Here is a 16,609-nt window from a genome sequence, read left to right on the forward strand (position 1 = left end):
CAAACAAAAATATTTTTATACCAGAATTAATATTTTCCAAAGACCGAAAGTCCGGTCGATTCTCCCTTTCTCTCTTCATCATACTAGAATTGCATTTATGCCAAAACGCATATAAATTCCTTGCTATTGCTGCATATAAAATTTAAAATAGAATTTAAAAATAAATTTAAATATGAAACTAAACGTCAGGCAAAAGAAATTTGCATATAAACATTTTGTGTGCTATAAAAATGAAAACCATATTCATCAAGTTGATGAACCGAAACCAAAATACAATAGAAAATTGAAAAATGAAAAATGAAAAATGAAAAATGAAAAAATGATAATTGAAAAGCGTTTAATTTATGCCATGCAAATGAGGTCAGCTAATTTTGTTTTTGTTTGGATATATCCAGGAAATCACAAGATGCAGATGGAAATGCAGATCCAGATAGTGATTGGTAAGTAGTTTTTTTTTTCGTAAATAGAATTTTGTAAAAATTTAAAATTAAAAAATAAAATTCTACAAAGCTAAAAAGCATGAGCGCGCTATTTATTGTTAAATTGCTATTGACGCTATTATAAGAAATGAATTTTACTAGATTATATTTTAATATATGAACGATTATTCTAAATTACAAAAACAGACTGGCACAGTTTAAAAAAAAAAAACTAAAATTTGTTCGTTTATGGAAAATTGCGTTATAATTTTTTCACGTCACACAAAATATTCTATAGTTAGAAAAAAATAATGCCCTGCAATGAGTTTTTTATTTAAGGAGATAAAAAGTTTGTTAAAAATCTCCTTTATTAATTTGTTTTGAGACTTTAGAAAATTTAGACAAACAATAGACAAACTTAGAAGGATGAATTTGTTGATGAACAAAATTTAATATGTAAATAAAATTCGAAGCACTTTAGATGAATTTTTATTTGAAAGGAAAGTTTGCATTTATGGATATAAATATTGGTGTAAGGTACATACGAGTAGGTAAGATAATTAAAATAAATACAAAATAAGAATTGTCTGATTAAGACTTTTCATCAATCTTTACTGAAACATACTTGCTTATATTCAATGGAAAAAAAATAATGTCAGATTTTATCATAAGACAACTTTGAATATTCTTGAAGCCAAAAAAATATTAGACTACACTTTATATTACCGTTTTTAATTGTTATTAGGCATTAAGTCCTTCCGCCCAAAACCATAAGGCCTAAATCCTTAAATTTCATAAAGCCCAAAAACTTAAAAAAAAAAAACATCCAAAGCGAATGTCATAACGCCCAAATAAATAAATAAATAAATAAATAAAAAAAACGCCCAAATTGTTAGTTGTCATTTTTACTAAAAGAATTTTTAATTATGAATTTGGGTTTTATGCGATATAGGGGTTGGGCTTTGTGACATTTATTTTGGGCATTACGACGGTAATAGTTTCTATTGTTTCTTATGTCTTATCAGCCAAATCATAATATGACATAAAGTCCAAAAAGAGGAACGTCGTCGTCGTAAAAAATATCACTAAAAAAAAGTCGCAAGGCATAAAGAAAATGTCATATCACCCAAACTAACTTGCAATGTCGTAAAGCCCAAATTTAAAAATGTTATAAATACTAAAATATTTTTTGTTGTTTGTTAAATTTGGTAATTTAAAATGTTCTGGTGATTTTTGTTGCAGTAGACGCGTGTAAATAGTGAGGTTTTGTGTTGCACAATACTCTCCATCTTCTTTGGAGTAGGTGCGAAGTTGAGTGTATGCAAAGTTTCTTTGCATTTTAAGACTCAGCATTCATAGAAGCTTTGAATATTTCACTGTTTATACGCCATTATGATGGGTGCTAGCACTGGGAGCATGCAAACCACTTTGTTTTATATTACTTTGAAAATTGGCCTTATTTTGCTATCTGAAAGTAAAATAAGACCCAACATATTTGTTACTCTCTCTTGACGTTCCGAATTTTTTGGCGATCAGACAGTTGTTTTTGTTTTAATATCTTGGCGTTATTTTGTTGGCCAATAAGACCAAACGCTTCTTTTTATTTGGTATTTCATAAAACCAACAAAGGTTCAACGCCCAAAGGTTCCGTAATATTGCCCAAATCGTACAACAAAAATTACGTTTTTAATTTGGGCGTAAAGACCTAACGTCTTCTGATTGAGTTAAAATAAATTATAAAAACAAAATTATTTCCTTTTAGTTTTATTTTAACGACAATTAAAAGCCTTGTCCATGTTTTAAACTTGGAATGTTATTTGGCTTAAAAATTGGTAAATTTCATTTCAAATTTTAACTGTCGTTGTTTATTTGTGATTTAATATTTATATTCCACGAGGTGTGGCAATTAAGTTCCGGGAATTTGTCAATAAAACAAGAAAATGAAGTTTAAGGAACAAATTTTACTAAATACCTTCACAATAATCTCCCTTTAACTCTAAACCACGATTCCAACGTTTCTCCCATGATTGGAAGCACCCTTGGTAGTCCTCCCAAGTTAGCGCGTTAAGCACCACGGTAAGAGCTTCTTGGACCTTCTGCGCCGCCATGATGAGTTCCCTTGAGGTCCGACTTCATCTTGGGGAATAGAAAAAAGTCGCAGGGAGCAATATCGGGGCTATAGGCTGGGTGAGGCAACGTCAGGATGCCTTTTTTTGCCAAAAACTCTTGCACAACGAACGAGAATGGGTGAGAACCTTAGGAACAATCTTTGCGCAAATCTTTCGCATATTCAAATTCTCGTATAACATTTTCCGAACCGTTTCTTTGTTGATGTTTAACTCGAAAGAAAACGCACGCATGCTTAGGCGACGGTCACGTGATCAACATGCGCAAACGATCAACATTCGCGTGGGTATGAGAGGTTACGGGAGCTCCTTCACGTGGATCGTCTTCCACCGGTTCACGCGATTCCTTGAACCGCTTCGCCCATTCAAACATGCGTTTTCGATATGCTATCGTCTCCATAGACAACCTGCAATTTTCGGAGGAGTTCCGAGGGTTTTTCGCCAGATTTCACTAAAAATTTAATCAAAACACGTTGTTTGTAATGTACGTCACACATTTTCACTAAGCCACTAAAAAAGTAACTTGCAAAAAATACGCATAAAACGCAAACCAAATGTTCTTCAACTTCGAACTATATAACTGAAAGGAAAATCCCCTTCTTAGACAGATGATAACAAATGAAAAAGTGTTGCCACTTTTTACATTATAACTGAATTCCCGGATCTTAATTGCCACACCTCATATATTAGGGAATACAAAATTACAATTGGGTCCTATTCCATCTCTTTATTTTTTGTGTGAAGTAAATCAGGACTTGTTAATTATTTAGAACTCGCTGATTTAAGATCTTTAGTACCCGTGCCATGATGGTTAGTGCGTTGGACTAACGTGCTAGAGGTCTTGCGTTCAATCCCATCTAAAGTTTTTTTTTCACGGGTACTGCCTCTTGAGAGGACTCGACAAATTCTCCAAGAGTAATTCTTATCATGAAAAGTGCTTTCTCAAATTAGCCGTTCGGGTTCGACGGAAAACTGTTGGTCGCTCCTGTTCCTGACAACATTACTCGTAAACAGAAATGGTTCAGATTTGTAAATTATTAGGCCCCAGTTCCCAACGGACCACCTAGTTTTTTTTTTTAATTTAAGATCTTTTCATGCAAGAATGTTCCAACTACAATGGATAAAGGAAAAATCGTTTTTTTTTTTTTCTATATTTCTATATTTATTAAATTCAGTCAGAAATGTATGATTTTTTGAATGAAATTTTCTGAAACGTTATAATCTGCTAATTTTGGGAGTGGAGTGATAAAATAAATTCCTTTATGTCAATGTGCAGATATACGAACCATTATATCAAACTCAAGCGTCTGGCAGTTTTCTTTTTCAGCCGTGCTCTGGGGTGAGCGCTCGAAAATGGTTATTGTGAGTGATACAAAAAAAAGGAGAACAAATCTACTGGTTACAAAAAAGTAAGTTTAAGACGTTTTGCTTTCCAGACTAATTTTAAACTTTTTAAAAATGCATTTTCAACCCTCAAGATCCTCATAACTTTTATTCTATAACATAGAGGCTTATCTATTTTGCGGTTCCAAAAGTAAACGTAAATAAAATAAATGTAAAATATATTTGTCTCATGATATTCCTTTGTTAATACCAAGTTTGAACGTTAACATTATTTGTAAAATAAATGACTATCAAGCCAATTGTTGCTAGCAGCGATTCTTTTGAAATAATTTTCAACCACTTTTTGATACATATTGGGCGGTATCTCAGGTTTGACTTGACGAATGTCGGTTTTTAAGTGCTCAACAGCCAAAGGTTTATCTGCTTAAACACGGTCTTTCAAGTAGCCCCACATAACAACGTCCAGCCGTATAAGATCGCATGACTATGATGGCCAGTTGATATCGCCACGATGAGGAAGTACGTTCCCACAAAATGTCTGTTGCAATAAAGCCATATTCGCTCAAGTTGTGTGGCATGTGGCCCAGTCTTGTTGAAACCACATATTCTCCAAGACGTATTCTTCGCCGTTTTCGAAGAAGTAAGGTCCAATCATACCTCCGGACCAAAGAGCGCACCAAACAGTGACTTTTTGTGGATATAATAACCTCTCTTCAATTACTTTAGGATTCTCAAAACCCTAAATACGACAATTTTGTTTATTAACATAACCACTGAGTGAGAAATGTGCTTCGTCGCTGAAGAAATTTTGTTCATTCACCCATTCCACGCATTTACGACATTGCGAATGGTCAGCTGGCTTCAGTTGATGTGTGAGCTGGACTTTATATGGATGGTAGGTGTAGATCCAAATGCAAAATACGCCACAATGTGCCGTAAGACAGTCCTTATTTCTAAGAACGATGAGGAATCGATATATTCGGGTCTCCGATAGCGCAGCGATATTTTTAGTGGTACGAGCGAAACGATGATGGACAGGTCTTACAATATCTGTAACCAATCCAATCTCTTCAAATGTCTTCACAATTTAGCCAATTGCTTGCATAGTTAGACGATTGTGTTAGCCATTATGTCCTTTTAAAAGACGATACGTGGCTGTGGCAGAATCACCATTTTTGTAACAGGTTTTAATAATTTGAATGCGTTGTGAAAAAAAAAATGGTTTTAGAACTTTGAGAGATGTCGAATTCCAGCTCTATACTTTTGAAGCCACAAAATTGATAACCCGTAATTTATAAAAGTTGATCAGAAATGTATGAATTTTTGTAAGAAATTGGCAGCAAATTTTGGAAGTTGAGTGATAACCGATTTACAATATACGTATACATATTATATTCTATATATACTCGTACACCATTATATTAGATTCAACCGTCTGGCAGCTTTTTTCTTTGTCAGTCGTAGTCGGGGGTTAGCGTTTGAAAATGGTAATTTTTCCGATTTTGAGATCGAAATGATAACTTCATGAGTGATTTTTTACAAAATCAGAAAAAAATCCGCTAATTACTTATGTCCGCTACGTTTTACTTTCAGCCTACTTGTACCCAGACCCATTTTAAGTTTTTCAAATCCAATTTTCAATTTAAGACCCTGATAACTTTTTTCCTGTAATATATAACCATAAGATTGGTACAAGAAAATATCAGAAAACTTCCTTTGATTACAAACTGTGAGGAATGCATCTTTAATTTTAGGCATAATCAATAAATGCAAAAATCACATAACATCATCAAATTGAAAAAAAGAAATGAAACATTTTATTTGAAAACTAATTGTATAGAAAAAATCATTCATCATCAGATTAATCGAATGTAAAATTTAAAGTATTGTCTTTACCATCAATGTCTTCACTTTCTGGGACCGAATTTACGGTCAACCAATTCAGTTTTACAATGTTATCCTCCATTGATCAGCCACATTGAAATGGGGAAAGCTTAATGCCTGTACTATTGCCATTAAATTGTTTCAATACTTGGTGGCAAAAAACTTTCTTTAAAACCTGCAAATAAAAGGTTCAAACATATAATTTACTTAAAGTTTTACAGAAATATTTAAAATTTGTAACTAAAATTGAATGTTTTTAAAAAAATAACCAGAATTTCCTTTGCAAGTTTTGTAAAATGACTTATATCGCGCTTCATTAATTTATATCATTCTTTTAATTATACCTTAAAAAAGTTATCAGGGATTTAAGAATGGTGTTATTAAAATTGTTTCAGTTACCTAGAAATCGAATTCAGTTTACTTCCAATATTTATAAAATTTTTTCAGTTATTAGTACTTCTTATTTAAGATTAAGATTTAGATAAATAATGGTAATGCTCAGGTTCAAAATAAGAGGACTTGAAGTAAAGGCAAATTTCTATTGTATCTGTCAAAAAATTTCTTTACTTTCCAATTAAGTGAACTTTTATTGGAAATTTTACTGGAAAGTTAATTAAGAAACGAAATTCTTTTACTATCAAGTCAAGTTTATCCAAATATCAGTTTTTGACAGACGTTAAGTCATATTTAGCTGAATACTAAACTTCCTTACTTTTTTTAAATGTATAAAATGCTTCCCTATCAAATAGGTAAAATTTGGTACGCAAAATACAACTCTTATTATTTTGTTGCTTTTGTAGATTATAAAGTTTTTTGTATTTGCCAATTTCAGTGAAGTGAAGTTTTAAATTTAAAATTAATGGCATCTGGAAATCTAACTAGTTTCCTTGCTTTAAATTTGCAGTCAAGGAACATGAAGTCTCTTACGTCTTCTAAACATACCTATGCTTTTCTTTTGAAATTACAATTATGTACCACGTACAATTTTCAATGTTCTTAAATAAACACAAACTGTGAGAAAATACAATCAAAAGACAAATATTTTTAGTATGTTCTTAATTTTTGTGGCGCCTGTTTATTGTGTCGGTAAAATAATCCTTTATTTATTTTCTGCCGTCAGCGTTGACTAATGTTTAAAATCTATTTTTAAAGTAACAAAGAATTGCGAGATAATTTGTTTCAACAAATCTTACAATATAAATAAATTTAGTTACTCCTTTGTCTTATTTCCTTATTTTAAATTTCTTTTGATAGTTTCAAATAATTTTTGAATATTATATGTACTACTTATAACATAAAAGGTTGGATTCCGTCAACAATATATACAAAAAATAAATTAAAATTATAATAAAACAAAAGAAGTATAGTTTCTGGTAATTAGAATTTTTGAACAATTTAATTAATTTTATAACAAAAAGTTTGCAATGGAAGAGTAACCCTCTCTACTCCTAGGAGATATAAATGTACAAAATCGAAATCAGGAAATTAAATTATTTCCCAATGGAATTCCTACTTTGTTAGTAGATCTGTTTTTTAATTGTAGAAATAGTTTATTAATTTTTCTCTGATTACACTTAGAAATAGGATTTTTAATATCCATAACCATCATTAGTTGATTTATTTATTTTATACACCTAAATGATTTGACTAAAATGATAATCGAAGGGGAAATTATAAGAAATCGATTTTAACTTTGAACCCAATTTTTGGAGCTTATTTAAAGTGAACCGGATAGTTTAAATTGTTTTCCTTGCAAGGTATTTCAAAATACATTCAAAGTCAGTGGAAAAAAAATATTTTATTTTTAATTAAATGCAATTTCCTATTCGATTATCAATTTATCGAAATCATCAAAGGTAGTTATACATATCTATTGATCGATTTCTTATTTAATACCTGAATTGAAAATATCTATTTAACTTTTGTAAAACACAATGCGTTCTGTCTTTAATTTTGATGAAGCCTCATTTTGAAATCTATTGATATTGTACATGGGTGATATTAGTGCTAGAGTTGCATTATTAACTTCACATAAGAATTATTTTAATCGGTCCGATTTGCCGAATTGAAAGTTGAAATTTCTCGACGTTTCAAAGTCTCTATAGTCTAAATAAAACATTTGTAGAGAAGGCTCTTTACACTGTGTACACTGTATGTACATACGTTCGTACGTTTAGGAAGCATTTTTCGTCTTCCAAATCTCAAGGTCAAGAAGAGATATCGACTTAAAATTATTTTGTATAATAAAGCGGAAAGATGCAGCAAAATGGACTTTTAAAAAAAATTGAATATGAGTTTTTTTAACCATAGAAATTTAAAAAAAGGTGAACATTTTGGTTAACCAAAATATCTTACGAACCAATAACGTTATAGTGACTTGAATTAATTTTTGTATTATATATTGAAACTTGAAAGCAAACAATTATATTTTTTGAAAAAATCAACTAAAGTTTTCTTTTATAAATCAAAAAAAATGAAAAAAAAATTTTCACCTCCAATACTAGTATTTTAGGAACTAAAAATAATTGTAACGTAAAATAACTTTTTCACATTTGGAACAACTTTGAGAAAAAATTAAATTAATAGTTGTTTTACAACAATTAAAAACCTGAAAAAAAAAACATTACTAAAAGATCATAAACATTGGTTTTCCACACAAGTATGTTTTGAAAAAATTGAAATATTGGCTTCAACCTAATTTTATCTTCTAAAAGAATATTGTTTTCAACATTCGGTGAAATTTTAAGGGAAATCGAATCGATGTGTTTGTATACAAAAAGAAATCAAAAAAAAAAAACAATACTACAACTCGACTGAAATATAATTTCAAATTTTAAAAATATTGGCTCCAAACTAATTATATCTTACAGAAACAATATGTTTTCAAAATTCAGTAAATTTGTTATATAATTCCAACGTTCAGGTTTTTCATACAAAATTACAATTTACAAAAAATAGTACAAAAATTTATACAAATTGATGCTCGATTTCGATATCTCGTAAATAATAAAAGAGATTGACTTCAGATTCATTTTATTCATCTAATTTATATTTATTTAATAAAGAAATAAAAACTTTTAAATGCTACAGAAGTTATTAAACATTTATTTTTGACTAAAACTAAATGACAAATCGACAGACGGGATGGGAAGTTATTAGTTATGATTGTTTCAGAAGTTACTTCTAATTTTTGAAACCACTTGTAAGTGTATTTTCTTAGAGAAACCGAAAACTATTACTGAATTTTCCCTGAAATTAAAAAAAGGTCACCGATTCTAATTTTAAATTATTTTCTGGTCTAGTTTTTACATTGACATTATGAAGTTCTGGAAAATGAAAATAAACGTTTGATTTGTCTAAAAAACATGATGTTAGAAAACTCTCATTTTTAGGAGTGTGTAAGTACGGCTATATCTATTGGACACACCCCAATAAAATATAAACTGAACACACTAGTTTGATTTTTTAAGTTTTGGAAACAGACATTACTTATAATCTTGTTTTTGAACTCGATTCTGTTGTACGTTATTTTTTTGTTTAAATACTATTTGGTCGGTTTTTAGCACTAACCATAAAAGTTTCTCAGAACTTAACGAATAATTTTTTTTTACGGTGTCCTTAGCCCTCCTTTAAGTTTTATTCTCATCCTTTTATAGTTTTATTTATTGCATCTGTTATTATTTTAATTTTATGGGAAGTTTATTTAAGGAATATGAACTTTTTTCATTAGGATCAATATTTGTTAAGAGTTAAAAAACAATATAATTATAAACATTATGCATATTACTATAAATTCTAGACCCTGTTATGTTGAAGTCCTTCTCGGCGTGATTCTGATTATAAACAAAAAAATCACATGTCTTTAGTCTTGCTAATGTATTCCTTTCAATACGCATCAGAAAAAATGCAGTACAGGTACGTTAGTTAAAACATTTTATTTACTTTTTTTGTTTTCTGTTTGGAGAATTAAGTTCAAGTATGCTATCGAAAATACCACGCTCAGTACACAATTTGAATACTTTTTTGTAAGTCTAAATGTTTCATAATCACTAATATACACAAATTATGTATTTTTTGTATATTGACTTATAATACTTAAGTAACTGAATAATTAAAAAACACCAAACATTTCTTCGAATTTCAAATGGCATTTCAAAATAGATTTTATAACTGCGGCGTAAATGAGTTTTTGATACAACTTTTGAAAAATATTTGTACAAAAAATAAAAATAAATTAAAAAATCTAAAAACAAATATTTTGTCAAAAGTCTATTTTTTTGTATAAAATCAACAAGCTACTCTTCTTCGGTATTTTTAAAAGTTTTTATTTTAAGTGCAATTTTATCAACCTTTTGTATACATGAGGAATTTTATGCGTAGCATATTTATAAAAGAAATATTTTATTAAAGAAATTTTGTAGTTTTTTCTGCTTTCTATTCACTAAAAAAAAGAATTTGCTTTTAAATCAAAATCAACTTAGAACATTCCTACCATTGACCACATCATGACCATTTCCTAGAAAATCGATATTGATAGATACAAAAACTCAAAGGTCCTCTTCCCTCTGCATTTCTTTTTGCGTGCGTCACTGAATATTTATTGGATATTTAAAAGTATCATCAGTTATTCTATAAAGTATTTTATAACAATAAGACAACTTGAAATGCACTCAATTTGAAATAAAAGCCAAAATAATGGAAGGAAGAGGGTTCATAATTTTTGCTTAAAGTAACAAATCAAATACGATTTTTATAATTTTCTTACTGCTATAATAAATTATGTTGTCTGGAAATTTGTATTAAATATTAAATTAACTTTAACCATTTGGCAACACATTTTATGCATTGTTTACATTAATCGATTTAATTTATTAATGTAATTTTTCAATTAAAGAAAGTATTTTTATACGTCACAGAAATTGGAAGAAATTAACATTGATATTTCAAGTGCCTATAGAAAGAAGAATTTCTGGATCTTACAGCTGTCAAAAAAATAGAACAATAAATTCACACGTAAATGTCTTGAAATTAAGAATTACAATATTAACATTTTATTAAAATGACGGAAAATTTTAAACGTGTATATACATAAATGCACTCCGTTCCTGGAATGACTCGCACACAGGAATGGTTGAGAGTTGAAGGCCTCTCTACTTATCAACGGACTGTTGCACAAACTAACTTTATTGTAATACCAACGTTCTGCTGCAAGTGTTACTGGTGACTCGAATCGGACGTGCCGTACACAACCTTTTTGTCCGAAGCGCTTGAAAAACTCGGCTAAACGTGGCAACAAGTCGCGCATCGCAATCTATTATGGATTTTTTGGGTGAAAAGTTCTCTGCTCGCGTAATTTAACGTCTTAGTGACGACCCACTACCTGCCATTTGAAGCAGTTACATTTTATTCTGTGAGGAACGCTAGAAATGTACAAAAGGCTTGTTAAAAATTAGTTAAAAGGTTTTCCATTAAAGGCGGATCGATTTTGAAATTGAGATATCGATGAGGTTTTATCTTAATTGAGAGCCTTGTCAATGACGTTATGTAAGAAATATAGAACGCATCGTTTAAATTGCCACCGCACGCCGCCGTGCGTGGCTTCACAGCTGGGTGGCGTAAGTTCAAAAAGTCAAGTTTACGATGACTTTGGTGCATAAATTAGGCTGAATTTGACAGATTCATTATATTTTGTTATTCGCAGAGACATGCGATTTAAGAAAGCCAAACAAGAAATAGTCCAAATGGTTCGAATCACACGATTTTTGTGGCCGATTACCATGCCATGAAACCACTCGCGCAAAATACCGATTGGGTCTCGAGTTTTGTGGGAAAAAGTTCCATCCTGTTCAAACTATAAATCGTCAGTTTCCATATGATCCAATTAATTTTTGAAGAATTACGGACCGTTGATGACTCCAGCCGAAAATCCACTTTAAACAATAACTTTTTTTTACATTTCAGAACAATGATTTCTAAACAATGATTTTAATTCCACCTTATTTAAATTGAAATCTATCGATGAACATTTTAAGTTATATAAAATGCTCATTCGACTTAAAGCTTCATTCTTGCCATAGTTAGTTCTATGGAAGTCAATATGTATAAAATCAAATGTGCGCAGGTGATGAGTTCCGCCCCGGTAATTCAAATGTACACAAGATAGCAAATAAGGTGCATCAATTTCACCATTAATGAGTTGATGAAAAAATACTTAGTCGTTATTAACACGCCTTTGATGGAGAGATTGCATTTGAAGAAGTAGAATACGATGTTCATAAGGAGGCAGATCATAAGGATCTTCCCAAGGAAGACCTTTTAGGGCAAAGCGAATGAAATAATGTTAAATTGATTCAATACGTTTTCTATGAATTTCGTAATAGGGAGTCCATACCTGCGAAGCATATTCAAGATAAGGACGAACATGGCAAGATGGCTTCCCTGGGGAACACCAGATCGAGCAACAAAAAGTTCAGAATGACAATTTCTAAATTTTACCTCGTAGGATCTGTTTTCAAGGTATGACTTAATCCAAGCTAAGAAAAATGGTGGAAAACCAAGAGCCTTAAGTTTAAATTAAAAAAATTCCATGGCTAAGTTGGTCAAAAGCTTTAGCAAAGTCAGTGAAAACACAGTCAACTTCATAACCTTGTTCTAAAGCGTTTGAACATATGTTTGAGAATGTAAGGAGATTAGTAACGGTTGATCTTTTTTTCACAAAACCATGTTGCTGTTCGCAAATGATGTTTTTACTAAAAAATGCTACGCTTTCACAAACAACTTGTTCAAATACTTTAGGAATGCTTTGCAATGGGCCTGTAGTTGCTTATATCCGACTTGTTACCTTTCTTGAAAATTGGTTTTAGAAATGACTTCTTCCATATACTGGGAAATTTGCCTGTTTTTAGAGAAAGTTTGAATAAAAACGTAAGGGGTTCAACTAAAGCATTACTACACTTTTTTAGTACTATCGGGGGAATATCATCAGGACCGGCTGAACAGTCATCATTCAACGCAGATAAAAGATCAAGGACCGTACTCTGTAGCACAGGTATGTGACTACAGCTAGTTTGCGAAAAAGTGTGAGGATTATGAAAATATACTTCATCAACTTCTTGAGGGCTATTAACAAATGACTCACGAAAATTCGTTGCGAAAGCGTTACAGATATCAAAAGTTTTATCTAACGAAAGGTTCTTTTAAGTGAAGTTAACTGGAAAGCCATCTGATTCTTTGAGTTTACAAAATTCTAAAATTTTTTAGGATTCTCTTTCAAAGAGGTGGCCATATCAGTAACATAACAAGCATATACAAAATTAAAAAGAGATTTAAATTAGTTAAGGATTTCAACATAAAAAGAGAAGTTGACTGGAGACAGAGTTTTATAGGTTTGATGTATTGGCATTTCGTGAATCATGCGTGGGTTGGTGTCGTTCCAAATTTGGAAATTTTTCTTTTTCACGTACCCATTCATCCAAAATTGGCCTAATAGATGAAAATGGTTTTTCGACCCAAAAAAAATCAAGAGCAATTTCACAATCAATATTGTATCTTTAGGCTCTATTCTTATTCGATTCCCTTTGTATTTGTTTTCCAACAGCCATTCATGTGAATGTCTTGGATAAATTGGGAAATGTACAGAATAAGATTTGCTTTAAACAATTCTAAGCAGATACTTAAGGGAAACGTCGAACAGAAAGCTGCGGAGAATTGTTAAAAAATAATAAAAATAGAAATGCCAAATGAAATAAAAGTTAATTTATTTTTATTTTGGAAAATATAATGAACAAAATTTTTCAAAAAAATGTCGGATAACTAAGGGAGCATATTTTTCATCTCCACAGCAAATTGATTCAATTTCCAAAAGATACCTATGCAATAATTTCTTTTTCTTCTTCAAAAACTGTATGCATATTGTTTGGTCTGCCCCCTGTGGCCCGTTGCTCTTGTTTATTATGGGATAGTTTATTCTTCAATTGGGATTTGCAGTCGCTCCAAACCTGGGAAACTTTGTTCTTAGGAAAATAGATTTTTTTATTCATTTTATCTTTACGGTTGCCTTTTTAACCTCAATCATCTCTTTCATTGGTGGTCCCAGGAGATTGAGCATATCTTTTAGGCTATTCCACAAGATTCTCAAATTTCCTTTTGCATTTTTTCATTAAATATCCGCATTAAATTTCATTTCAAAGAAGATTGCAGTAAATTTGTCTTTGTTTGTCGTTTCACCCTTTAAAAACATCAATAATCTATTTATTATAAACAAATATTTTAAATTAAACATAATAAGTTAGTTTGTACTTACATTTTACTAACAACCAACCATGCAGACGACCCATTAAAAAAAAAGCCTACATATTTCTTATGCGGATTTGGATTGTAAAGAATGAATGCGTTCAGGTGAATAAGAGAATACTACGCAGTGTTACCGACGCACGAAGTTACCGACTTTAATGTAAATTCAAATAAATAGCAGAGCACTGATAAATGAAAATTTCCTGAAAAATCCTGAAAGGCACAATAAGACTGTTATTTTCACAGTCTATGTGTAAAATTGGTTCAAAATAAGTTATTTTAAATCATGTAAATCTATCATTTGTTGTACAACCGGAGTACGGATTTGGCTTTCTTCTAAAAACACAATTTTACTTTAAAATTTTTTGATTTAATTTAACCTTCAAATATGTGTAAAACTAACACTTTAGGTAAATGTTTAAGATAAATTAAAAAGTTCACGAGTATTTAGGCAAAAAAATTATTAATTTAATAATACCTTCTCAATTTTGTTGTTAGTTGTTTATATTAAATTATGTAACCAGATGAACAAAAATCTTGATTTCACAAAAAATCATATCGTTAATTCCAAAACTTCCAAAATCCTGATAACAATTAACATTGATTCGACTTTAAAATTAATAATTTGTTTTAAATATTTTTTTTTCCATACAAATTCTACCTAAACCAGATACAAAAACATGTATTCAAACTTGAATTAAAAAATTAAAAAAAGAACTACATATTTGGAAATGAAGTCGGCATTCAAAAGATACAACTCAAATATCGTTAATTTACGTAGGTTTTAAATATTATATCACTATCATTTTCGATGCATCTGAATTGTGAAGTTTTAAAAACTTTCAGATCATAAATTCAAAGTCATCTTGAACGGCAGCGACTCAATGATGTATGTAGATTTGTAGAATACATAATATTTACCTTTATAAATGTATAATTGGATTGCAAAAGATTAAAAAAAAACAAACATTTTAAATTGCATGGTTTGTGTTTTTATTTGGTTTTTGATTCACTATTACATAAAATAAATATGCTATATTATTATAATCGCTTGTTTGTTGTTTTATTTTTGTTAATCTCACAAACATTACATAATATTGAATTGTTTTCATTAGAAAGATAAATGTTATTAAAATGCAATGTTTCAATGTGTTTGATTTTTGTGTGAATTGAAAATAAAAAATTAAAATGTTGTTGAAAAGTTTCTTAAGGTTTAAAGTCAAATTAAACTTATATAATGTTATTTCGGTTTTATTTCATTAGGAATAAGTCGAATCAACGATGGATGAAACTGCGGACCACAGTACAAATATCATCAGCTATTCAAAAGAAGCCACCACTTAAACGAGAGGATTCCTTTCTTAAGAGATTTTCTACACGTCAAATACCTGAAACACAGGTGAGTTGTCTAAATTCATGTTTATCAACTGTTCGTTAAATTATGCGATACAGCATTTGTGAGAGAGTATAATACTATAAATTAAGTGAATATTTTCTTTTGATAAAGATGTATGGCAACCCCACCATTATCGATAATGTCAAAATCTTTCCTTCAAGTTGATAAAACATTTTAAACATTTTAAGTCTTGTTATTTACAATGTTTTCCATTTTTTAAATTTCAGATTATGTACTATGAAAATACTGATTATTTTAAACATTGCACCTTTTTTACCTTTTGGTCAAACAATAACGAATAATATAAAGAACACTAATCAATTACTAATAAGTTCAGATGAAAACTGTATTTAGGACTCAAGCGTTTTGATTTATTTCAAATATTCAACCATAAATTATTCCAAAGGTTTGTTCGTTGACTTTCTGAAACTTTTCCAAAATTAACATTAAGAATTCGGCTACAAGCTTTATTCCTATAAACGTCGTCTTCTCCAAATAAGATGTTGTGCAATTTAAAGAAGAAGATTAATGTATTGTTCCAATAGCACAAATTGATTTAAAAAAGATTTAATTTGACAGTATCTTTCAAAATGCGCATAAAAATATGTTGATGTCAATAATATGTAAATATTACTTTTTAGACTAGTTTCAGCAATTTTGGCACTAGGAAGATTTATTTTATGGTCTTCATGATTTAAGAACTCAATTTGTGGGTCAAGTCTTCGATATTTTTTGAAAGATTAATAATAAATCACATTTAATCTCAATTTTGTGTCGGGCAAAAATGAATTTTTATGAAAGACTAGAGTGTAAATCAAATTAAGTGCGAAAAATGTCTGTCCTCTGTCAAAAGACAGTTAAATATCAAATAACGACAACAACATAACTTTGTATTAGGGACATATTTTTATTATTTTCAATGAATGTGATTTTGATTTGTAGTTTTTGTCTTTTTATTTGTTGGTTGTTAACTTTTTTTGATTTATATACAAAACTGATTTTACTATCTATAATATATTTTTAGTCAGTTTGTACACAGTATTAAATACAATTTCTTTAAAAAACGTAATTTAAATGTTTAAATATTTTGTAAACTTTGTTCTCAGAATATGAAGAAGGCTAACTTAAATTTTGAATAAAAACAGATT

At 30.0% G+C, this 16,609-nt stretch overlaps 1 protein-coding gene across 11 annotated transcripts in view; it reads left to right on the forward strand.

Annotated features, from left to right (window-relative positions):
* LOC129944648 (uncharacterized) overlaps positions 1 to 16,609 on the forward strand; it is a 153,488-nt gene that overhangs the window by 96,346 nt on the left and 40,533 nt on the right. For 8 of the 11 annotated variants that reach the window (XM_056054224.1, XM_056054225.1, XM_056054228.1 and 5 more), the window contains 2 exons: positions 396 to 440; positions 15,329 to 15,464. In XM_056054224.1, coding sequence (XP_055910199.1) covers positions 396 to 440; positions 15,329 to 15,464 — 181 coding nt within the window. Of the gene's footprint in view, positions 1 to 395; positions 441 to 9,572; positions 9,689 to 14,616; positions 14,843 to 14,911; positions 14,955 to 15,328; positions 15,465 to 16,609 lie in introns of those variants that run through there. The other 3 variants (XM_056054234.1, XM_056054232.1, XM_056054233.1) reach the window with 3 other exon arrangements.

This window comes from Eupeodes corollae, chromosome 2 (genome assembly GCF_945859685.1).
Source record: "Eupeodes corollae chromosome 2, idEupCoro1.1, whole genome shotgun sequence".
NCBI lineage: Eukaryota > Metazoa > Arthropoda > Insecta > Diptera > Syrphidae > Eupeodes > Eupeodes corollae.